Here is a 26,354-nt window from a genome sequence, read left to right on the forward strand (position 1 = left end):
ATAAGGCCTTTGATACCATTGAGCATGAATTTCTTCTTCAATCTCTCAAACTGTTTGGTTTTGGGGACTCTTTTGTTAATGTAATTAAAATGTTTTATAAAGAAATTAGTAGTTCAGTCATAGTTAATCTGAACACCTCCCAAAGATTTGTTATAAAGCGCGGTGTTAGACAGGGTTGCCCAATTTCCCCCTTTTTATTTATTTTGGTTACTGAACTATTATCACTGAGTATTATGCACAATCGGAACTTAAAAGGTATTTCCATTTTTGACAGGGAAATAAAAATCTCGCAGCTGGCTGATGACACCACTCTTTTTTTACATGATATAAGTCAACTCTCCAGTGCCATTCAGATAGTTAAACATTTTTCATATGCTTCTGGGTTAAAGTTAAATATGTCGAAATGTGAGATAATGTCGTTGCATGAATGCGATGACAAGTTATTTGAGGGTATTCCAGTCAAAGACACAATAAAGTATTTAGGAATTCACTTAACAAAAAATTTAGTAGACAGACAACAACTTAATTTCTCTAGTCGAATTAAGAAAACCCAAAATATTTCAAATCTTTGGCTACAAAGAGACCTAACTCTTTATGGTAGGGTTCTATTGTCTAAAGCGGAAGGTCTCTCTCGCTTTGTGTATCCATCACTTTCTTTATTTGTGAATGACTGCACTGCTAAAGGTGTCAATAAAGTTTTCCTTGATTTTATATGGAAAAACAGGTCTCATAAACTTAAAAAAGCAGTGATTTCCAATTGTAGAAGTGATGGGGGACTAGAAGTGCTACATTTTCACAATGTTATCAATGTGTTTAGAATCAGTTGGATTAGAAGATGTCTAATAAATTCAAATTCTGTATGGTTTTTTATTCCTAATTTCATCTTTAATAAAATTGGAGGCCTCCCTTTTATCTTAAAATGTAATTATATGTGCAAATAAGCTCCCGGTTAAACTATCTAAATTTCATCAGCAAGCTCTTCTCGCGTGGAAATTGTGTTACATCCACAATTTCTCACCACATAAAACTCCTTTGTGGAATAATATGAATATAACTGTTAGAAACAAATCTCTCTTTTTTTCTAATTGGTTTAATAGAGATTTAATTTATATCATTTCTTTATTTGACAATTCTGGTAATATCTTGTCTTATGAACGCTTCATGACTATCCATGACTTCCCTATTCATTTTAAAGAATACAATACTGTGATTAAAGCTGTTCCTACAGGTCTAGTGCAACTGGTTAAGAGCCACTTAGTATACAGCCAAAATGATACGAAGGATTCGGCTTTGTTATTGGATGGCATTAGCATTTATGATAAGAAATGCAATAATAAACATATTCGCCAGATTTTTCAAAAAAAAGATTTAATTTGCCCTAGAGGCAGATCCTATTGGGCTGCCTTTATTGGCGATATTGAATGGAGAAGAGCGTGGTTATTACCACATAAATATTTTATTCCCAACAAGACCAAAGAAGTCCACTTTAAAATATTACATAAGATCTATCCTGTTAATGCAACGGTGTCCAAATATATAAATATTTCTAGTACTTGTTCGTTTTGTGGTGACGAAGATGAAACATTAATACATTTATTTTATTCTTGCAAATTGGTCCAGAAATTTTGGTCTAGCGTATTTTCCCATTTAAATAAAACCCCCATTCATGCACACTCTTTTAATTTAAAATATATTATTTGCTATTATACTGACTCCCACACATCCAAAGAATACATTTTTAACTTTTTTATTTTATTTGGCAAATTTTTCATCCATAAACAGAAATGTATGGGCTCACTTCCTATTTTCTCTCATTTTTTGGTTGAAGTAGACTCACTGCTTAAATCCTTTAATTTAATTAGCAATAAGAAATGTGATAGATTCCTGAAAATATATGAACAATTGTTTTATAATGGCTCTGATATTCAAGAGTAACCAGCTTTCTGTCATATATTGTTTAGTTTTTTTTCATTTGTTAGTTTTGTTCCCTTATGTAGAGATATAAGGCATTTAAGTTGTAATTACTCTGTATCCTTTGTCTTTGTTTTACCTCTTCTATGTTCTCCTGAATGTATCTGTATATTTACACAGTTCTTCAATAAAAAAAAAAAAAAAAGAAAATCCGAGCTGATCGCCATCTTTTTTCCTCGGAGCCGAGCCGTCCAAGTTAGGGATGGGTATCGTTAAGGTTTTAACGGTATTACTACTCTTACCGATACTGCTTATCGATCCGGTACTTTAACGGTATTCTTATCGGTACTTTTTGTTTTACTTTGTTTCTTTGTTCATATTCTTACAGTATCTTATCTTATGTATATAAAACACTAAAAACTTCATCAATTTGTAAATGCACCAGTGTGCAGGTATTTTTAGTGTTTTATATACATAAGATAAGATACAGTAACAACATGAACAAAGAAACAAAGTAAAACAAACTGACAAATACAATAAAACAAACACACAAACGAAATGAAATGAAATAAACAGTGCTTTCATTTTTCCATGAAGGTCTACTAATATTAATGTTCAGGTAAGTAATAGTTACAAAAGTAATCAAATGTAAATGAGCACTGCATAGTTTTCACTGTATGTACTGATAGATTTATGTTTATTAAAGCTATAACGTTGTTCAGATTAAGAGCTGTGGGTGATTTTCTCTTTGCATTTTGTTCTTTGATTAACATTGATGGCTCAAGCTCCAGTCTGACACTTTAAGACAATATACTGACACGCATCGGATTTTCTCCCAACTGTTCTCGTCCAATTAAAACATAAAAGTGAAGACTCTCATAACCGGCCATTTTGACACATTGCGTGTGTATTTTTTGGCATATTTTTGTGTGTTATTTCGACGCGCCCGAAGCTCAAAGTGTACTTTGCTTGTCCGTTTTGGAGCACGCCAGCCTGGGGAACAGATCACTTGTGCAGATTGTACTTTCAACATTTTACTATCAAATATGTCCTGCAATGTAGCAACAGTAAAGACGGCATTTTATAACAATCACTGATTGAGCTGATTCAAGGGAGGGAGTTGTGCTAGAAGAAATGCGGCTATAATCCTTGGAAGCCAAAATCGAAAAAAAAAAAATACTTAGCTTAATGTAACAGCCACAGGCCTAATGTGTGAGCAGATGTTTGAATAGTTGGTTCTCTCTTCTATCATAATTAAACAGGACTTTCATGTTGCGTGTGCTGAAGCTCCTCCGCGTGAGCGCGATCTGGCTTCTGAATTGCGCATAGCAAAAATGCATCATAGACAAATGTTTGAATATTATTGCACATAAAAACAGCTGGCGACATTATATATATATATATATATATATATAGAGAGAGAGAGAGAGAGAGAGAGAGAGAGAGAGCAACAATAAATGTATGTGTGTTTTCTTAATTTCTCCAATACCGACAGAAGTACCGATAACGTCAGAGCTTATCGATACTCCGGTCTTTCATAATTTAGCCCCGAGACCGATTTAATACCGAGTTTCGGTACCCATCCCTAGTCCAAGTAAGTACATTTAAAATTGTTTTAACTTAGTTCATCTATTGGTAATGTGCATTCGTCGTCTAATGTCTCTCCGTCTCAAATGATCCGTAAACATAACCTGTGATGAATATTTCATGTTATTTCGTTTTTTGGAAATACGTTAGCATGTTAGCGCCGGAGTGTCACAGCAAGTATTTAATGTTGGGTTGAGCCTCATATTCGACATTAAAAAGTATTCGGCACCGATAATATACTCTTATACAAGTGAAACAGTGCGAGACCTGTCCTCATTATGGAAAAATGTGTGAACAGTGGGAACTAGGGGTGGGCGTATCGATCCTAATATCGATAGTATCGATACCAACGTTGGTATTGGTATCGGATCGATACTAGCCTGATAAGATCGATACTTTAGGTAAATGTTTTCTCCTATACACGTAATAACATTGCTAATACATACAACACATTGTAGACATGTCTGGGTGCATATGCCGCTCTTTTCACATCTCTTATGCAAACATTGCTGCTCCTCCCCTGCTACGCAGTGTTTGGTTGTCATGCTGTTACGAATCCTGGCCATGCACTTCAGTTTACTCTCCACCAGAGGTCACCCGCTCACCACATGGACTTTTACACTACACAGCACACTGGACTCAATTTCCCACAATCCATTGCACTCACTAATCACTCACAGCTGTTCATACTGATCACGCCCACACCTGAGAACCATCTCGCAATCACCATCACTCAAACACACACTATTTAAGCCTGGGACTTGCGCTTGTTCTCGGCCGATTATTGTTAGCGTTTATCACTCGCATAGCGATAGCAACTCTACAGAGCCATTATTCTAGTCCTAGTCTTGCCTTGTTTTCCTGCCGTGTCTGACCCTGCCCGTGTTTCCTGGATTAACCCTTCGCCTTGCCGTTTGGACTCTGTTTGCTCCCCGTTTGGATTATTGCTTTCGACTCTGGATTATCTCTCTGCCTTGCCCCTTTGGATACTGTTCGCTGATCGTTGACCCACGCTTGCTCCACGGATTGCTCTGTCTTGCCTCTGCCATACCTGTTTGCCGATCTCTGACCCTGCCTGTTTTATGACCATGTTTTATAATAAAGCTTTGCATATGGATCCGCATGTCTCACGTCTCGTCAGCCCCGTAACACATGCCATCACGTGACTCAGCGGCTCCGAGTGCGAGCGGACGGATACAGTGAGAGATGGAACGGAACTCCTAGCTACAAAAGAAATGAAAAGGAGAGGAAGGGAATCCTTCACACAGTGCATATTATACCTGTATACCGAATTTGTCCTTTTTATACAGTATCACTGTAAGGTGTGGACTGAGTTTAGCTTTTTAAAATTATTTCTTAATCTTTAAATTTTCATTATAATAGTTTTCTGTGGGAGTAAAATGCTTAACATGTTGTTTAACATGTTTGCATATATATTCTGGTCTCAGCTGCTTGCAACATATTATATTTTATTAACAATCTGTATACCGAATTTAGTTTTTATTTATTTATTTGGTCTTTATCACTGTCTTCCTCCATTCATTAATTGCACCATATTAAATGTTTCTATATTGCAATTAGAGAAAATTAAATTCAACATGTTGCATTCATGTTCTGGGTTCATCTGCTTACCTGTACATGCATAGTAGGCCTATATATTTTTTATAAACTATACCGAATTTGGCCTTTTCATATCACAGTTTTGTTTTATTGCGAGAATAACAAACAAATATTACAGTATGTATAAAACAAACAGAAAATACAGTACGTACATAACATACTAAAATCCTTTCAATAATAAATTGATAAATAAAAAAGTCTTCATTCAATAAGCCACTTACGTTAAACTTTTCTTTGTTTTTTTTATGGGAGGAAAATACATAATGTGAAAACTTTGAGCGTTGCTTTCATATTCTGGGCACATCTGCTTACTTGTATATCTAGTTTGCAACATTAATAAGGTGTATACTGAGTTTTGTCTTTTAATATTACGTTCTTAATTTATTAAGCGACATTATTTTTATAACTCTTTTCTTTGGGAGGAAAAGACTTAACATGAAACTGTTTATTGCTTTCATATTCTGGGCTCCTCTGCCTGCAAAGTCCTTTTAGAAAGGCAAATAATATCCACGTAGCTTTAAGGTGAATATAATATTAGTCATATCAACATTAGTATTGTTAATTTTTTTTAATTGTTGTTGGTCATTTAAATTTATGTTTTTTTTACATGACAAGTATCGGAATCGGTATCGGTATCGGCGATACTGGGCCTGTATTTACTTGGTATCGGATCGATACCAAAATTTGTAGTATCGCACACCCCTAGTGGGAACATTATACCCGGGTCAACCCGCCAATTTACGTGATGTCGCGACTCGTACAAGAAGCTTTGCTCGCACTCAATCAACCTGGCACAGCATTAACAGACAGCGAGATAACAGAGCAACTCATGGTCCGTGGGGAAGAGGAGTGCAAAAAAACACTGACCACCGCCGTAGTGTATGGACTATATTTTTTATGTTGAGTTAGATGCGGTATAAACACGTAGTGATAGGTGATTGTTTTCATGTGTAGTGATATGTGTGCCGTTACACTCTGTATCCATGGCAACGCGCAGCAGTGGGGGTGAACGGTCGCGCAGACCGCCAGTTGGAGATCAGACGTGGGTTTTTTGCAAGGGGGAAAGTAAAGTATGAAGAGTTACAACAACTTCAACTTGAAAAAAGCGTGGAAACTCATTAAAAACTCACAATAATCCGTTCAGTTCACTTCAGAAAATAGGTCAAGGTGGACATTTCAACCAACACGCATGCGCCCGCAGTGACGTCACGCGCCATTTTCAACTCTTGAAAATCCGAGCTGACCGTCATCTTTTTTCCTCGGAGCCGAGCCGTCCAAGTAAGACACAGATCGTTGAGGTTGAAGTTAATATTAATGAAATATGCACCTTGAGACAGGTCTCCGCTGTACGTCACATGTCTGACAACATGTCAGTTGTAGTGCTGAAATCTGAACATTTAGGTGACTTTTAACTTGAACTAAAACTGTAATGTTACTTCTCCACATAGATCGCCAAGGAATTCACCAGGCTCACTTCAATGGACATCAATAAATTATATGAGGGTCTGGACAGCCATCTGCATAAACTTCTTCAGTTATTCCGGTTGAAGCGCTTCGAGGAAGTTCAAGACATGACATCCTTAATGGAGAATCTCGACAAGGATGTAAGTGCATATTTGTTGTAGTTGTGGTCCACATTAATTGTGCAACCCCACTGAGGAGAGGGACCAGGATGTAGATTATGACAGACAGTAAACCTCCTCTAATTAATGTACTTGGATAGGCATTTGATACAGACTCAATAAATAAGAAAATGGCTCTGTAAGATGGAGAGAAGGCCAGAGTTCAAGTTACCTCTTTGAACTGAAAGCTCAGTTTCCGTCATTTGAGGTTTGACAAAAATCAGAGTTCTGATATCAACTGAATTCACGTATTGTGTTTTTGCAGGCATCAAACCAAAGGAAGAGAGCGGCAGCTTTGCAGGGACTGCCATGGTACATGAAGGAAAATCCTTCTACATTGATGAAGAGATGTGAGATAAGCAGCAAAATGTTGTTTATTGATACAAAAACTAGTTCACAATGGGCATGGTTACACATCATTTCAGGCATCCTCTGTGTGGATACACTATATAGCCAAACATGTCTAAAGCACAGGCACCTTTTTGTTTTTTGTTTGTTTTTGCATGAAGCCAACAGATCCTGGGGAGGACTTCATCAAAGGAATGGTGATTGGAATCCTTTTGGTCGTTGAAGATGTGAAAGAGCCCCTTCCAGTTTCCTACAACGATGTTGCCATTGTCATTGAGGAAAAGATTGTCATGCATCATCTTGGTGATGTACCCAACGCTTTTGTGAACCTGATGGGCCTCTGCTGTACATGCTGAACCTTGACTTTCCAAAAGAGATGAAATGTACTTTTGAGGTGATTCAGCGCCTGTTCATGGGAATCGGGTCTGACATGTGCACTCCCAGGGTCCACTCTCTAAAGAATAAATTGCTCAGTTAGAGGGATGGCTCAGGAGGATGTTTCTGCATTTGGCCATGAGGAAGTATTCTAATTTTCTTGCCATTTGCTAGATTAAAAAGTTTGTCGAGACAAACTTTAAGTTGGCTTGAGAAAGCCAGACCAGAAAGTTTAAAGAAGTTTGAAGTTTATGTTAGTTTGAAGTTTAAATTAGTTTGTTAGTTTAAAGTTTGTTAGTTTAAATTTCACACACAGACACGCTCATTAACTCACACACGCACATACATGCACACAAGCAAGCACTCACTCACACACACACACACGCAAAGACACACTCACTAACTCTCTCACACACACACACACACGCTCACTTACTCACACACACAAAAAATCACGCTTTCACCCACACAAGCACACTCACTCACTCACACACACACTCACTCACTCACTCACACAGACATGCTCACTAACTCTCACACACATACAAGCACACACACACACACACGCTCAGTAACTCACACACACACACACTCACGCACATACACACACACAAGCACACACTCACTCACTCACACACACACACACACACACACACGCACACACACACACGCACAGACACACACAAACACGCTCACTAACACACACACTCACGCACATACAAGCACACACTCACACTCATTAACTCACTCACACACGCACATACACTCACACAAGCAATACAAATGTAGTAATAGGAAATAAATGTAAAGCCCTTCTGTGGGTCACAACAGTTTATGTTTTTATGTTCTAACAGATGTCTATTGCTCTCTGTGGAGGAAATGTCACTTGCAGACACTAATTTGTATTTTATGTTGTAGAGCAAACATGAACAGAGTGGAGATTTCTGTAATGTTTGAACGTGTTCATTTTCTGGCTGACATTTGAGCAAGTTTCTCAGAGATACATTTTTGTGTTTTGTTTTTACAAATCTTTCTGCAATTTACTGCAGCAACTCTGAACATCCACAACAATTGACTCAGTTGAATTCGGAGAGTTTTTCCCCAAAGGAAGGCTGCATTATTTGTGGAACAGTATAATTTCAGTTAGTAAGCAGCCCCAAGCAAAAGTGTGTTAGAGTGTAAAGGCAAAATTTTGAACGTCCCAAGGAAGGTCTTTTTTTTGATGTCTCAATTTTAAAGCAAGGCTGGTTGAAGTTGGACTTGTTGGGGTTTTAATAAAGGTCCTTATTGAATTGGATTTCATCTCTTTCATCTCTTTTTATATAATTTCATCTCTTTTCAGCTATTTTTTCATGTGTTAATATTTAAGTTTGACTGGCCAATTCTCATGTAGATTTTTTTGTAGATATTAGTTTGCTTAAATTTTTGAAATCTAGCAATTTCTGTAAACTCAAGTAACTTGGCAATAGAGCATGAGAAAAAAAATAATAATGTTGCCCTAACTTGATAAAACAAGTTAAACCAACATCTTTTTTAGATCTCAAGTAATGTTTTCCAGTCCACATTACTTGATACAGAAAGTTGAGTCAACAAATCGCGAGTTGTATCAATTATGTATTCCATGTTTAGCCAACTTGATTCACAGTTGTAGGCCGCAGTTAAGGGACCAAAAGTAATGGGACAATTGGCTTCTCAGCTGTTCCATGGCCAGGTGTGTGTTATTCCCTCATTATCCCAATTACAATGAGCAGATAAAAGGTCCAGAGGTCATTTCAAGTGTGCTATTTGCATTTGGAATCTGTTGCTGTCAACTGTCAAGATGAGATGCAAAGAGCTGTCACTATCAGTGAAGCAAGCCATCATTAGGCTGAAAAAAACAAAACAAACCCATCAGAGAGATAGCAAAAACATTAGGCGTGGCCAAAACCACTGTTTGGAACATTCTTAAAAAGAAGGAACGCACCGGTGAGCTCAGCAACACCAAAAGACCCGGAAGACCACGGAAAACAACTGTGGTGGATGACCGAAGAATTCTTTCCCTGGTGAAGAAAACACCCTTCACAACAGTTGGCCAGATCAAGAACACTCTCCAGGAGGTAGGTGCATGTGTGTCAAAGTCAACAATCAAGAGAAGAGTGTATACAGAGGGTTCACCACAAGATGTAAACCATTGGTGAGCCTCAAAAACAGAAAGGCCAGATTAGAGTTTGCCAAACGACATCTAAAAAAGTCTTCACAGTTCTGGAACAACATCCTATGGACAGATGAGACCAAGATCAACTTGTACCAGAGTGATGGGAAGAGACGAGTATGGAGAAGGAAAGGAACTGCTCATGATCCTAAGCATACCACCTCATCAGTGAAGCATGGTGGTGGTAGTGTCATGGCATGGGCATATATGGCTGCCAGTGGAACTGGTTCTCTTGTATTTATTGATGATGTGACTGCTGACAAAAGCAGCAGGATGAATTCTGAAGTGTTTCGGGCAATATTATCTGCTCATATTCAGCCAAATGCTTCAGAACTCACTGGACGGCGCTTCACAGTGCAGATGGACAATGACCCAAAGCATACTGCAAAAGCAACCAAAGAGTTTTTGAAGGGAAAGAAGTGGACTGTTATGCAATGGCCAAGTCAATCACCTGACCTGAATCTGATTGAGCATGCATTTCACTTGCTGAAGACAAAACTGAAGGGAAAATGCCCCAAGAACAAGCAGGAACTGAAGACGGTTGCAGTAGAGGCCTGGCAGAGCATCACCAGGGATGAAACCCAGCATCTGGTGATTTCTATGCGTTCCAGACTTCAGGCTGTAATTGACTGCAAAGGATTTGCAACCAAGTATTAAAAAGTGAAAGTTTGATTTATGATTATTTTTCTGTCCCATTACTTTTGGTCCCTTAACAAGTGGGAGGCACATATGCAAACTGTTGTAATTCCTACACCGTTCACCTGATTTGGATGTAAATACCCTAAAATTAAAGCTGACAGTCTGCAGTTAAATCACATCTTGTTCGCTTCATTTGAAATCCATTGTGGTGGTGTATAGAGCCAAAAATGTTAGAATTGTGTCGATGTCCCAATATTTATGGACCTGACTGTAAGTAGAAATATTTTTCTATCTCTTTCTTTTATGTGCACTTGCATGTGTACATTTATATACATCTCACTCTCATCATAAAAGATATTCCCCCCTTGTTATTTATTTATTTATTTATTTATTTTCTTTTTACTATTATATTTATTTATTTATTCATTATTATTATTATTCTCCTGTTTTATTTTGGTATCTGTTTTGTAACCCTCTGTCAATGTCGTCCTTTCATGTGATTTCTTGTTTGTAAAATGTTTAAAATTAAGAAATAAATCATAAAAAAAATTACACACACACACCTGGCACTCTATGAGAAGGTGGTGTACACCAAAGTGTGCGTAATCAAATGAGCATTAATTTGGTAGGAGACACGATATTGGCGGGGGTACATTAACTAGTACTTCACTCGTAAAACATGCATAAAACAAAATACAATGTAAGAGAAACTATACAAGATGTCATACACACAATGTCCTGGGATGCATGTTTATCTGTAGAAAGGTTTGTCTATGAGTGACAAGGAGGAACGTTTTGCGTGGGTTTCAGAAGGGTCCCTTCTCACGGCACATCACATCTCGCATACTTTAGAGCAATAAAACAGTCTTATCAGATGGTTGCCCTGGTAACTGAGCCCTTTAGGGTGCTCTTTCAGGGGGAAGGGTCCATAGACCCTCACAGATTGTTTGTTGAATGATACCCCTTTTCCACCAAGGCAGTTCCAGTGCTGGTTCGGAGCCAGAGCCTAGTTTCAAACCGGTTCTTTGTTTTTCGACACCCAAAGCACCAGCTCCGAACCAGTAAAAGCAGTTCGTAAGTAGCACCAAAACATTGCTGGGCTAGAAGGAAGAACCGCTTGCGTCAGGGATTGGGGGCGGGGTTACCGTGACCAACAAGACGAACAGAAACTTGGACCGCCATATTTGAAATAGCAGCTAAACGCTAACACGTTTGATTCGCCGTGTTTGGATGCCGATGTAGGTTCGCAAAGCCATGAACATCAATAGCAATGCAACATCCACCATTGCTGATAGTTTGTTTAGGCTTGTCCGGGATAGATCGGCGCTGCGCGGTGCGAGGCATATCGGGGTCCCGCGGGAGCAACTGGAAAGCAGACGGCTCTTTATGCTTTTGGATCGCTCTCGCGGTGCTTTAGTGTGTTGTGTGCCGATCGATCGATCTGCGTGGCACTGATGCACCTCGAACAAGACTGTTGTGCCGCGCTAGTGAACTGGAACATGAAACGTATTCAGTGACGTAAGCCCTGGCTCTGTATTGGCTCTCTAGCCTGTGGAAAAGCAACCGGTTCTTAAAGCGCTCGCCAGTCGAACCAACTAAGAACCGGCTATAGCACTGGCTCTGAACTAGCACCTGGAACTGCTTTGGTGGAAAAGGGGTATGAGAGGGTTTGCTGGATTATTCATTAAATATAATGAATAAATGTGTGTCTGATTGGTCCAAATGCTACATATATGATACTCTCCAAAATGGCACTATAGGATGACGTGGAGGAGATTAATTCTGAATAAAGTCGTTATTTTTGTTTTCAGTTTAATACCGAACTTAATGAACACAATGCTTTGTTCTGGGCTAAATGTGCTTGTTGTACGCATATACATGTGGTGGTATTTTTACCAGCTGAGAACTCACAAAAAGTTTGTAAAATGTGTAAAGAAATCAAAACAATGCCAGGAATTCCTCCATTGCACACTCAGATCTGCTGCAATGAGATGGGGTTCCCAACACCTGTACCAAACCGTAATGGAAAACATAGTTCCAATGACGAGAAGAACCAGATGTGCTTCATATTCACATTCTGTTCTTGGTTCATTTAGATGTCTGTTTTTAAGAGTTTGTTTGGAAGCGGACTGAGACCCCTTGAAAACATGCACACCAAGGTTTAATCAAACCAAACCAGAAAAGTATTAACACACCCTTAGATTATAAAAGAAAAAATTGTTCTTTTAAGAAATGCTCACTGAAAGTGGAACCAAAAATGTTTCTTCTATGGCGTTGCTGTGAACGCCTTTATTTTGAAGAGCATATAGAAAGATATTGTAAAAAGTAGATGAGACCTCTTCATAATTAAAAAAATCAATAATGAATGTAACTTTCCACTGGTTATTAAAGCCAAGTTTCACGTCAATGTCATGCAAATGTCTCTGCAGCACACACACATTGTGCTTAAGTCTAGAGACATGCAAACCATCACAGACAACAGACCAAGGTCAAGTCCAAATGCCCCAGAGTCCATGATAAGACCAAGACCATGAAAATATGGACTCAGACTTCAGACAGTGTACTACATTAATGCTAAGAAGTACTGTGAACATTTGAAAGTTTAGGAAATATGCAACAAATGAAAAAGTAATGTAAAAACTTCTTGTGGTGCACTCAACAAAAGGATAAATCTGCAACCCGAATTCCAGAAATGTTGAGACGTTTTTTGAAATTTGAATAAAATGAAAATTAAAAGACTTTCAAACCACATGAGCCATTATTTTATTCACAATAGAACATAGAGAACATAACAAATGTTTAAACTGAGAATTTTTACACTTTTATCCACTAAATTAGCTAATTTCAAATTTGATGTCTGCTACAGGTCTCAAAAAAAGTTGGCACGGGGGCAACAAAGGTCTGAAAAAGCAAGAAATTTTGAAAAAAATCAGCTGGGAGGATATCTAGCAACTAATTAATTTAATTGACATCAGGTCTGTAACATGATTAGCTATAAAAAGGGATATCTTAGAGAGGCAGAGGCCGTTTCTCAATATGCGTTCTTCAGCGATCTTGCGTCCTTGTGTTCTCGTTCTACATCATCATCAACCGTCGAAATTCAGTTCCAATTCTCAAGAACGCAAGTACAGAGGACGCATGAAAGTGCCCGGATGTGTTCTTAATATCGAGGATGCATCGAGTGCAGACTTGAGAGAATTGAGCAGTTAGAAATCCCAGAAGATGCTACGGGCGGCTGGTGTATGGAAGCCTGTAAGCTTTAAACTCGCTCTCGCAAATACTTGACGGCTCTTGAAGTTGAAAATAAACATTTATCGTTTTGTTTTGCTTAATTTTAATAAACTTATAAGACCCGGAGAAAGTTTGGATTTTTATTGGCATATTAAAATGAATCTTAACATAGTCATAGTTAAACATATAACGCTGTAAAATAAAACGATATAAAATTATATGAAAATAATATCTATAATAGTATGAAATGTTTTAATAAGCTATGACATTTGTTTGTGATGTTATGTTATATTTATTGTTCATTGGCCGCTGCTTATGCGGAGACTATGCTGTAAGAACGCAGTATATCTCAATTCTCATAAGGGTGCGTTCTGTGTCCTCGTGTCCTTCCAAGTTCTTTCTTCCAAGGAAGCTTGGCAAGACCGGTCTCCACGAGTAAGCAAGTCCGTTCTTTGCGATCTTGGAATTGAGAAACAGCCAGAGTCTCTCAGAAGTAAAGATGGGCAGAGGCTCTCCAATCTGTGAAAGACTGTGTAAAAAGATTGTGGAATACTTTAAAGACAACATTCCTCAACGTCAAATTGCAAAGGCTTCATCATCTACAGTACATAAAATCATCAAAAAATTCAGAGAGACTGGAGAAATCTCTGTGCGTAAGGGACAAGGCCGAAGACCTTTGTTGGATGCCTGTGGTCTTCGGGCCCTTAGACGACACTGCATCACTCATCGACATGATTCTGTCATTGACATTACTAAATGGGCCCAGGAATACTTCCAGAAACCACTGTCGGTAAACACAATCCACCGTGCCATCTGCAGATGCAAACTAAAGCTCTATCATGCAAAAAGGAAATCATATGTGAACATGGTCCGAAAGCGCAATCGTGTCCTGTGGGCCAAGGCTCATTTAAAATGGACTGTTTCAAAGTGGAAAAGTGTTCTATGGTCAGACGAGTCCAAATTTGACATTCTTGTTGGAAATCATGGACACTGTGTCCTCCAGGCAGAAGAGGAGGGAGACCTTCCAGCGTGTTATCAGCGTTCAGTTCAAAAGTCAGCTTCTCTGATGGTATGGGGGTGCATGAGTGCATAAGGTATGGGAAGCTTGCATGTTTTGGAAGGCACTGTGAATGCTGAAAGGTATATAAAGTAACATATGCTCCCTTGTGTATTTCAGCAGGACAATGCAAAACCACATACTGCAGCTATTACAACAGAATGGCTTCATAGTACAAAAGTCTGGGTGCTGAATTGGCCTGCCTGCAGTCCAGATCTTTCACCTATAGAGAACATTTGGTGCATCATTAAACAAAAAATATGTCAAAGATGACCACAAACTCTTCAGCACCTGGAAACCTATATCAGGCAAGAATGTGACCAAATTCCAACACCAAAACTCCAGAAACTCAGATGCCCAGATGTCTTCATACTGTTTTGAAAAGAAGAGGATATGCTACACCATGGTAAACATGCCCCCGTCCCAACTATTTTGAGACCTGTAGCAGGTATTCAATTTGAAATGAGCTCATTTTGTGCACAAAATTTTAAAATTTCTCAGTTTAAACATTTGTTATGTTCTCTGTTCTATTGTGAATAAAATATTGGCTCATGTGATCATGTGAAATTCTTTTATTATTATTTTATTCAAATTTTAAAAACGTTCCAACATTTCTGGAATTCGGGTTGTATCTTAATCTCAACACTCAACACAAAATGGAATCCCAACTCATCAAAATCAATCAATCAATCAATCAATCTTATACTCACTGACTGGTGAAGGTGTGCTGTATCCACTGAGGGGTAGGGTGGGCAGAGAGGGTGGAGAAAGCCCCCCGAGCATGTGCGGGAAGAAATAGGAAAAGTGGGCCATTGGGAAGCCATTGAGGTGTGGGCTGGGGTTGCCCTTACCAGACATGGCTACCACTAGAGTTCGTCCACAATCACACAGAAGAATCCAAAACGAAATTCAAATTAGATGCTTTCTGGGGATTATTTACCCATAAGAGCATTCAGAAGAGAGAGTGGATGTGCTTATTCCGTTTGACACTGGTAGAAAATGGTGTGTCTAGACAGATGAATGGAGGAGTGACTGTCTTTTGCAGCCAGGGGGTTTTCTGTAGGGGCTGTTTCCCATATCACACAGGCCTATTGAGTTTATTTCCAAAAAGATTTGATTCCGTTTAATGAATCCAAGTGTCAGCATTTGTGATGTGCTCCACTTTCCTCTTCTGTTAGAATTCCTACAGGTTGAAAAAGAGAGTTAAATTAATTTCAAGTAAAATACGGAATGCTTTTGTACAAAGTAAAGTAGTAGTTCACTTTTAAATCCCTAAATGCTATCCTCAAAAATAAACATAGGACCTAATAAACGCTATGAGAACTTGACAGAAATTAAACACCCCTTCTGTAATTCAAATAAATCCTACTCTTTTGATTAAATGGTGTAAATCGATGACGTCAGAGCACTGAGTATTGCGTCAAGTGTTGCAGACATCATAAGAAAGATAATTTCTCTCAAGAACACTGCATCATTTCATAAGAGTGCTTACGCCAATCTCACCCTCACACACACAATGTCCAAAGGACACCAAGTCATCTGTTCTTCTTTTTATGTTGGCCAGGCGTGGTCAGATATTTCATCACTCTGAAAACATGTTTATAGGCTGTTAAGAGGCTTGTCTTTTTATGTGGGAACTACTCTGCAATTACACAAAAATAAGGTCATATCAGGTGCTGTGATGTTAAGGATGCAGTTATACCACTAGTCAAACAACTCCACAAACTTGTAATTACATAAAACATAAAGATTCATAATTTTACTCTAAATAAGGAGTACCCAAATCTTTTGTCAGCAAAACGCCTTTGACCTAAAAATCAATGTAATTATCATATATGTATATAAAAACTAAAACCATAAAAAACTTTTGTTAATAGAAATAAACTTAAACTGAAATAAAATTAAATGCAAATATGAGTGTTTACATCTTTATATTTTAATTATTTATTCATTTTTATTTTCCATTTTATTATTTAATTTAATTTACTCACAAAAATCCTGATTGGGGAACTCAAGTTTTGGAAAACAAGCACTAAATGAAAATGCACTGAAAGAAGCTAATGCATGTTATTTATTTAACAGCCTGGTTCTGTATTTTTGAATGAGAAATAATTCAGCTATATTTATATAAATAAGAAAGCATGTTGAGCTGATGTAAGTTGATATAAGTGATGTAACACAGCAAAAGCCAGAAATGTAACTAAAATACCACCGACAGACCTTGAGACTGTAATAGTGTTCAAATTGTGTCTACAGGGAACAACCCACTCACACGCCACATGTATACACAGTTACATGCAAACTTGTATTTCATTAATTTGGGCACTGCTGAAGCCTTTCAGATCAGAGCCAAGGACGCAGTCTGTGCAGTTTGCATACACAACACACTGTGAGCTATGTTTAGCACTCAGCCAGAATCCTGGACACACAGCATAACATGATGTTAAGATCAAATAAACAAATATGAGTCATGTGTTTTTATATAGATTGCACATGTTTCTGCACTCCTGCATTTGTGTGTGTTTGTGCTTGTTATTATAATCACTGAAAGTGCCTATGAGACAGGAAGTGTGAATACAGGGCAGTGTATAATCTCAGTGCTCTGCCAACATCTTCAACGCACGCACACACACACACACACACACACACACACATCGCCCTCTAGGCACTCCTGCTTGTCAGATAAGAAGGACCCCTTGACATTTGTGCCTCTATTAGAAAGGTCAACCTTTAATTACGTGAAATGCCAGCGCGCATGCACCTGCAGAAATACACTCGACATGATCTGTGATGTGTGTGCGTGGTCGCAGCGGATCCCACTAGTGGTCTAGAGGCAACCTTGGTATTGGTACACAAAAAGAGAGCCTTGTTCAGCTTATTTAGGTAAATAGTACTCGATTCAGCAATTCCAAATTTTGTAGCTGTGGACTGAATTTATCAGTATCGCATGGAATTCAGCAGCTTTGAACCAAATTCTGCAGCACTAGACAACATTCAGTATCTCAGGACTAGATACAGAAGGTCTGGACTGAATTTAGCAACACCAGACTGAATTTTGCAGCTCTGTACAAAATTTTGCATTATATATTAATAAGAATCTTTCAGCATCCCTATCTCCTGTATCAGTAGTACTGCTCAGTAGAATTAATTAATTAATTTAGTAATTTATTTAAGTAATTAATGCTTATACTTTTACTAATTAATACTTAAAAATAATAGTCATTACTATTACAATAGTACTTAATACTTAAAAATAATAAAAATAAAAAATGTTAAAAATTCTGTTTTGCCATGGCTGGAATAAATGACATTATAAAATAACAGTTTTCTATTTTAATGTATCTTAATGATATTTCAAAATATTAATATTTTTACTGTATTTTGATCAAATAAATATAGCCATGATAAGCAAAGGAAAGTTATTTCAAAAACATTTAATAAAAATACAGACTTCAAACCTTTGAAATTTACTGTTTTATTTAGATTTATCATGTTTCAATACAATTCAATTCAACACAAAAAATCATTGATAGTATTTTTAATGCAAACAAATAATGGAACCAAGAAGTGAGAACAGCAACAGTATATATAAAAGTAAACAACAATAATTAAACAGGTATAAACAGTGTTATTATAACACACACACATAACTATGTAGGTCACTTTGACTAATTATGCCTTTATTTTTCTCTCTGTGTCCTTCATCATTCTTTCAAAGGCTTTCTTTCTTGAAACAGTGAAATGTCAATCAGGCTTTCAAAAACAGATTTCTGCTGCCTGTCTCACTGTACACAGAATGACACAGAGAGCTATTGACCTGAAGTCTTGTGTTGTCACACAGATCACATATTGTACTCATTTGAAAAGGTCAATGTTTGCAATAGAGGCGGGAAATGTAATCACACACGCACACTAACAGCACAAGGTACAGGGTATCAAATGCTCTCCGATATTTACCCCTCCCCCTTATTGAGTGTGTGTACTGTATGTGTGTGTGTTAAAACATGCTGGGTTGGCGTGGCCAACAGAAAATATTGCTTAACATGAAATCTTAGGAAATCTGTGAGGTGAAAATGAGGAGAGAGCAAAAAGAAAGCAAACAGAGATAAAGAAAGAGCAAACCATGTCTGTTTCTTTCAGACAACCACTCACACAGACTCCACATGGTATAAATCCACTATGAATGCTGTTGTATTTACAATTTTCCTAATATATTATTATATTTTTTGAAACATGTGACTAGCGTGTTCCTGGTATTTTTGCCGGTTCTATCATCCACTAGATATAAAATCTAGAGCACTTCCTGTATACAAGTAAGAACACACTTCTCAAAAACAAAATTGTCATTTGAAATACATGTCTGCAATGTCATTTCATGTGTCACGAGGCAACATATTATGTTGGTTGTTGTATGTATTGCAACAATTTTGAAATTAAATGTTAGTGGCACTAAAATGTTAATGCTCTATCACATTTAAAAAATTGTGTACTACCTACAGTAAACCTACCATAAACCTAGCAGTGTTAAAAACTCAAATGAGAGCGTTAAAACATATTTGCTGAAGCAACTGTGCCATTGTAGCTTGCTTTTATAAAGCTTTGATCTCTTATTGAGTGTTTTGACTTGTGTTTTACAGGACTTGTACATGGGCACTATGCATTGCAATGGTATACCGAGCAAGCTACTGAGCAAGTTTACTATGTCAGAAAAATCATACATATGGAGCTGGTTATGTGATGCATACATCAAAATCTATGAGTTTACAGATCATACACCACATTAAAAGTGTTTTGAGGTCATATCATTGTATTTTGAAAAGAATATACATAAAAATAAATAAGTGTTTATTACTCGATATTATGCCCTTGTATTCTTCATTTGTGTTCAAGGGAATTGAGAGGGTTTTGCAAAAGTGTAGATGTAGTGGCAAGTTTTTCCAATGAACCTGTGTTGAGAGCACACGCATACACCACATAGATGGTCTGGAAACAGAAGATGTGTTGTGTTTTTGTCTGGAAGTGATAAAGATGATGTTTTTCAGCTGAGCAACAGGGCACTGACCTACGGGACACATACACACTCTTCCAGGAAAAGAAGTGGGAAGGCGTATCCACAGTCTGTCATAGTCTTAAGACGAGGCCCCTTTTGTTAATGAAAAACATGTTTCAGTAAGACCCCCATTCCCATCACACATGCAAGTATTCCTTTTAACAATAACACACGTTTAAGTACAATTAACCTCTAAATGTCCACTAATTGTGTCATATATAACTTTTGATTTGTTTTAATAAACCATCACCACTACCAGCATCAACTGATTCATTTAATTCTATGAACATGGATGGCAAATGCTTTTAAAACTATTACGACTGTTCCCAGGGCACACTGTATTCCACGTAAACTAAAAGATGAACTAAATATCTAAATATACAGTTCATATTATTATTAATAGCCCATGTACCTTGTATGTGTGTACCTTGTGTGTGACTTAATTTTTCCCATATCCCCAGGGCTCTAAGAGTCTACTGATTAGCTAATTGATTGATTCTTGTTTGTAAGATGCTGAGTCAGCAATATAATTGCTCTTCAAACACACACACACACCTTGTAGCAAGCTATATGCTACACTATAGGCCTTTTTATACATCCTAATAATATGCGTCAGAAAAGCATGTCCTGTTTCATTTGTTAAAGCTCATTGTGTAAGACATCAAGCATCAAACTTGTTCTCAAAAATGTTTTGTATTAAAAATGACACACTAATGTGCAGCTGTAATGAGAAACAGGAAGTAATCTATGTGCAACCAATAATGATTCAACTTGTGTACTAAATGACTGTCACATCTTACTTTTTGCCAAATCCCTAAATGCAATAAATCGTGGGAACCAGCACCACAATACTACCTGTAGGGTGTACATTTTGGTGAAATTAAATGTGTACTGACAAAGTGAATATTGCACACACTGTGTATGTATCTTAAATGTTGCATAAGTCTAATCATATTGTTCATTCAGGCAACAGATGTGGAGACTTGTGTGTGTATTTTGGTTTGTTTAAACTGGTATATAAAGACACACAGTGGAGCACTGCCAGACAGGAAGAGGTCCAGCGCTGGGGAGTCCTGTTAACATTGTGTGTGTGTGTGTGTGTGTGTGTGTGTGTTAGTGTGTGAGAGAGAGAGAGAGAGAGAGAGAGAGAGAGAGAGAGAGAAAGACAATAGTGAAAAGAAGACAAGGGAAACTTTGGAGTCTTAGATCACATATTTATCCTGAAACGTTGGTTCTATCATATTATCTTTCTCTGTTATATATCTCTGTATATTTCACACTTGGTTCAACTGCAACATAGGCACATTGGAAAATCATGCCTCTACTGTACCTATATTTTTGTAAAACATACCTAGAATACACTGCAGTTTCCAGCTGAAATGAATCCTAGCGGCAGTAAAATACCAACTACTTAATTCTTTTCACATAAATTCTGATTACAGGGGCAGGTTCTCGATTAACAAAGACTTATTTCAGAGTATTAGGCCTATGTCATGACCATAAACACTTTTACAATAGTGCATGATCTACAAACTATTATGTTTTGACATTTTCATCACATAACTAGCAGAGGTGGAAAGAGTACGAAGAAATTGTACTCAAGTAAAAGTTACAAAATACTTTAGTATGTTTCCATTTTTACCCAAAATGAGACGATGTGAGCATTATGGAGCAGGGTTAACCTTAACCCTAACACTCATATACTTTAATGTCTGTTTCAAAAGTGAGACCCAGGAAATCCCTTATATGGACAAATGCATCAGATATCACTACAACTGAATAACATGCAAATAGAGATGCTTTGACTGATGAAACGTGGAAGACAATAAACACAATTGCTATGCAGCACTAATTGACATAGCTTGTATCACAGTATAGAATTTTATAAAATATATTTTCTGTCTCACTGTGATAAGAAGAAACATGGAACCACAGAAGCTAACTGTTTCAAACATGACTGATGTTATATAGTGATTTTGGAGCAAAACATGATATTAGTCTCATATATTTTCATGTCTGACGCTATGTTAAGCAAACATACTACCTATCACTGTGGCCAAGAGCAACTGTTTTATAACTAATTTTGAAAAGTACATTCGCGCATAAAATTATGTGTTTGTTTTTAAGAAGGCCAAAAGCAAAGAAGGGTAAGTGAAGTTTTAAAAGAAAAGAAAGGGTCTAAAACAGTGTGAATAGAAAGGTGCCAGTAAAAAATAATGTGGGGTATGGGTAAGGTCGGGCATCATTTGAATTTTAATGATTCTGATTCTTGTCAATTCCTAATTTCAATTCCAATAAGGTAAAAATAAAAATAAATAATAATAAATAAATAAAAATCTTAGATATCATCTTATTGCTAAATATTTCATTGTTAGCAGAATACTATGAAAGAAAATCAACAGGCTAAAGAACACTTACACAAGGATGTGTGTGTAGCAGAGAAAACAATCCATGAGTCTTCTTGACTTGAATGGTTTAAAATCACATTGAAAGTGTAGTTTGTTATAATAACAAAGGTGGACTCCAGGCACATTTTTGGTAGGACACAAAGATTATTTTATTTAACATGTTAACCCATACCTAGGCTTGGGAATCCAAAATCTATTCCAATTCTGGAATAGGATGCTTAAGGTCAGGAATCGTCTACTTGTTATAAAGTTAAAATTTCGATTCCTCTTATTGATTCCTTTGTGTGACAAATATTCCAAAACTTTCTAAAAAATACAACATAAGAATACAGATTTTTTTGTGAAAATACTTTTTTTCAAGATGTTTCTAACTCTGACTTTGAACCAATTCCGTAGAATGAATATGAATACTATAATCACAGAGATTTTACAGAAGGTTAGAATTATACACACACACAGAAAGTATTAAGCCTTATCTTGACCTCTGGCTTCTCCCCTCAATTAATCTGATTGGTCCACGATGACCTTGTTGATGTGGTTCCCTCCCACAGAATAAGCAGAACGGTTACATTTCTGATTAAATCAATCAATCAAAGGATGTCTCTGCCCAGTTCCTCACCCGTCAGCCCTGCTCATCCGTACAGTGCACTGATGATAGCAGCCATTATGGCAGATTGCAGGTCAAACCCCTCTGGCGAAGGCTATGTCTCATTAGTCGCTCACACTCTGGGAGGAACGTGATTAAATGTGATGGCCGCAGTTCACGGCCCATGACTTACATGAGGGATCAAGTGTGAGCATGTTTGTTTGAGTTTCATATTTTGACACAGAGTCACACCAGAGGGACGGGAGAACCTTGAGCCTCACCTTTCACCTTTCTCCTGTGCAAACATCAGATAATTCGTTTATCAGGCAAAAGCTATTTAACCGCCTGGGGTAGAACAATTTTTAGCATGCTCATGTTTGTTAATTGGTAATGCTAATTTATGAAACAAAGAGCTTCAGCTATGAAACGTGTTCATAGCCGAGTCATTGCACAAGGCATTGCAAAGTAGTTGATCTAACATAACCTAATTTCTACATTAACATGCCTAGTCTATCAGCTATCAGATACAGTTATGCTACAGTTATGCTAATTAACAAATTTCTTGGCAGAATTAGTCATAAATGATATCTCATATCAAGTGGTTTATTAAAAAGAGGTGGTCTATTTCAATCTAACATATTTTTGCCTGACTGGACGATAAAATAGGTGAAAAAAAATCTCAGATTTGAAAGAGGAACTTACACTACAGATAAAGACTATATTATCAACCACTAAATAGCAATAATGTTAAAAAAAAATAATAATATCATGTATAATAATATAGTATGTATGTTTTAAACAGTTATTATTATGAAATAACCATATGACATTGAAGCTTTACTGTGTTGTGCCGAACACCTTGCAGCCATCACTTTTTCATGTTATGTTATTTATTCTTCATATATTTATAAATATATATATATATATATATATATATATTGTGACAAGTGTCCCGAGCGCCTATCAGTGTCGCCCTGGTAACGGAGGAGAAACACCTGTGCGCAATCACCACGGGCTGGTCGGCCACAGCTGAAGCCAATCTGGAGAGGGCTACAAAAGCCGCTTCGCCGCACTCGGGGTAAGAGATGTCTCCAGGAGGAAGCAAACTAACACTGTTCTTTGCTCTTCCACAGATAGCAGTGCGTGACCGACCAGCGCGTCACTTCAGGCACGAAGCACGTCGCACGAAGCTCACAAGACGGAAGAGAGAGGCGGATCACCCAGCACAGCACCTGAACACAAGACACGTTGGCACTTCCACCTTTTAACTTTCACGTTGTTCAATAAATTACACCCTCCGGGGTCTGTGTGGCACTTGACCCTGTCGTGTGATTCTTCAGCCCGCCACAATATATATATATATATATATATATATTTTTTTTAGACAAAATATAAAAACACCTTAAAGAAAAAGTTTGCATGGTTATTTTTTGAGTTTCATATAGCATGATATGGGAGAATAGAGTATGGAGCTCATACTCAAGGAGTTAAAAATAAACTTTTTATTCAGAAGCATAAAATGAGTAAAAATAAGCTATTAGGCGCAGAAGCTGATATGGCCAAAAAGCATAATGAATTTCTGATAGGTTGTAATGTAAATCAGTGAGCTGTTTATAACAGTATAGCAGACTATTTACATAAAATGCATACACATATATTCTATATCTCCCAATAAATATATCTAAAATTTATAAATATATCAATGCAATATGACAACGACTGAGAGATGAACAAATAATCATTCCTCAAAAGCCACATAATTTTAACTTGAAAAAAATAAATTGCTTCAGTCAAGTAAGTGTTAAGCTTGAAATATCACTAACAAAATAATAACTTCTTCTGTTTTCTATTTAAGAAAAAAAACAGTAAAGATTTAATTTAGAGGCCTTAGAAATTTGTATTAGACGAGAATGACTCTTCAAAGATAAAATGAGAAAGTAGGTTGGTACTCCTGGTTTGTTTTTGTGTGTGTGTGTGTGTGTGGGAGAGCCCATCTCAGGAGAATTTACTGAAAACAAGTGAAACAGAGAAGATGAGAGAGAAGAATAACCTCATTTCAGCAGTATATAAAATATAGTGTGTGTGTGTGTGTGTTGACATGAGGGATCACACTGTTGGGAGGTGGAGCGCTATGCTGTCTTAACAGGAGATTGCATGACCTGAATAACAGATGTATGCGTGTGATTTTGACTCTATATGTGCGCGTCTGTGATGAGATCACACAGTTGAGAGGTTTGCTCTCATGTCAGATAATGACACGAGAGTGTCAGATGACATCATGCAGGATGCTACCTAAGGCCTGTCAGGACAAATGTCCTGTCTTCATGTAAAACGCTTTTACCACGGTACTCTTGCTGCATGAGTGATTAGAACACTGTGTGCGGATGGAATTGCTCTCTCTCTTTTCTTCTGTCCAAATCTGTGCACTTCTCTCAATCTTCCCTTTCCTAATTCACTATGCTCCTCTTTATTTTTTAATCAGAATTATGTTTGGAGGGGTTGTGAACCATTCAGAATTGTTTGGGGAAACTCCTATAATTTTAGCTTTTTTTTTTTTTTTTTTTAGTTAGCTACAAAATACGTGTAATTTTAATAATTTAATTCTTTCTGCTTGCATGAACATGTTATCAAACGGTCAAAATCACAACATTTGTGATTCACAACCAAATTTCTTGAGCAGGCTATAAAATTTAGATATTTTTCATATCAAACAGAAATAACCTAATAAATAAGTCAAATAAATAAAGATTTGATCATCTTTGGAATTTATATATATATATATATATATATATAGTATGTATATAGTAATTTTAAGTAATTCTGTTTTAGTTTCTGTTTTTTTAGTGTCTACATAGTTTTATTCATTTTTATTTAAATTTAGAGTAAATGACAATGAAAAATGGCAAATAAGTGCTATCTAGATAGGCAGCTCAGTAGGTTTGGAACAGATCCTCTGGATAGAGAGCGAGAGAGAGAGACAGAGAGAGAGAATAAAAGAATAAAGAAAGCTGAAGCGAATGAGTGAGAAGTAAATAAAAAATAATGGAGGAAGTATGTGAGAGATAAAGCAGAGAGATGGGCCAGCGGTTTATTGCCTCTAACTGCATTTCTGTGTGTCTCTATCTGTATTGTGCAGAGAGGGTGACGGCTAAGATGCAAATCGCTTTTCGCCGCAAACAATATTGCATTTCTGTGAGCTTCATCCATCCTAGAGAGAGCGGCGGAAAGGGAGATGGATGGAGCGCTGAACTTTAATCAGGAGGAAGCCTGGAGCAACGGAGACTTGCTTTGGTCTGTGTATTTTTTCTGTGTAGGATACAGATTAATCCATCACATGCACACATACACATACTCATCATGTGACCACGACTGACACTATGATGACAATCCATCTCTTTCCCATCAGCCTTGTTGACGTGCAACTCCCCCACACATCCCAAAATCACATCACACACACACAGTGCAAAAGACAGATGAGGAAAAACAGAATGAGAAAATAATCCCGTCTATGAGGACTTAAAACCCAAAGGACTCTCAAATTGACTAAACACGGCTGTTCTTGTCCACCCTTTTCCATAACAAACACACACACTCGCACTCCAGCCAATCAAATTCACTTTAAGTTCCAGCAAATTTTTCTTTTAACACATCTCATCCAGCTGGAAACAGTTGGATCATCCAAACGCATGATTCTTTAGGCTCCACCTTTTTTTGTCCACGTTCCCTCAA

The 26,354-nt window shown here is 37.3% G+C and overlaps 1 protein-coding gene across 2 annotated transcripts in view; it reads right to left on the minus strand.

Moving 5' to 3' along the window:
* Positions 1-26,354, minus strand: part of LOC306852501 (retinoic acid receptor alpha-A) — a 215,499-nt gene that overhangs the window by 118,434 nt on the left and 70,711 nt on the right. For both annotated transcript variants that reach the window (XM_079389394.1, XM_079389395.1), the window contains one exon: positions 15,292-15,764. In XM_079389394.1, the coding sequence (XP_079245520.1) occupies positions 15,292-15,439 (148 nt within the window). In that variant the 5' untranslated portion in view covers positions 15,440-15,764. The remainder of the gene's footprint in view (positions 1-15,291; positions 15,765-26,354) is intronic.

This window comes from Barbus barbus, assembly GCF_936440315.1.
Source record: "Barbus barbus genome assembly, chromosome: 32".
NCBI classification, from domain to species: Eukaryota; Metazoa; Chordata; class Actinopteri; order Cypriniformes; family Cyprinidae; genus Barbus; species Barbus barbus.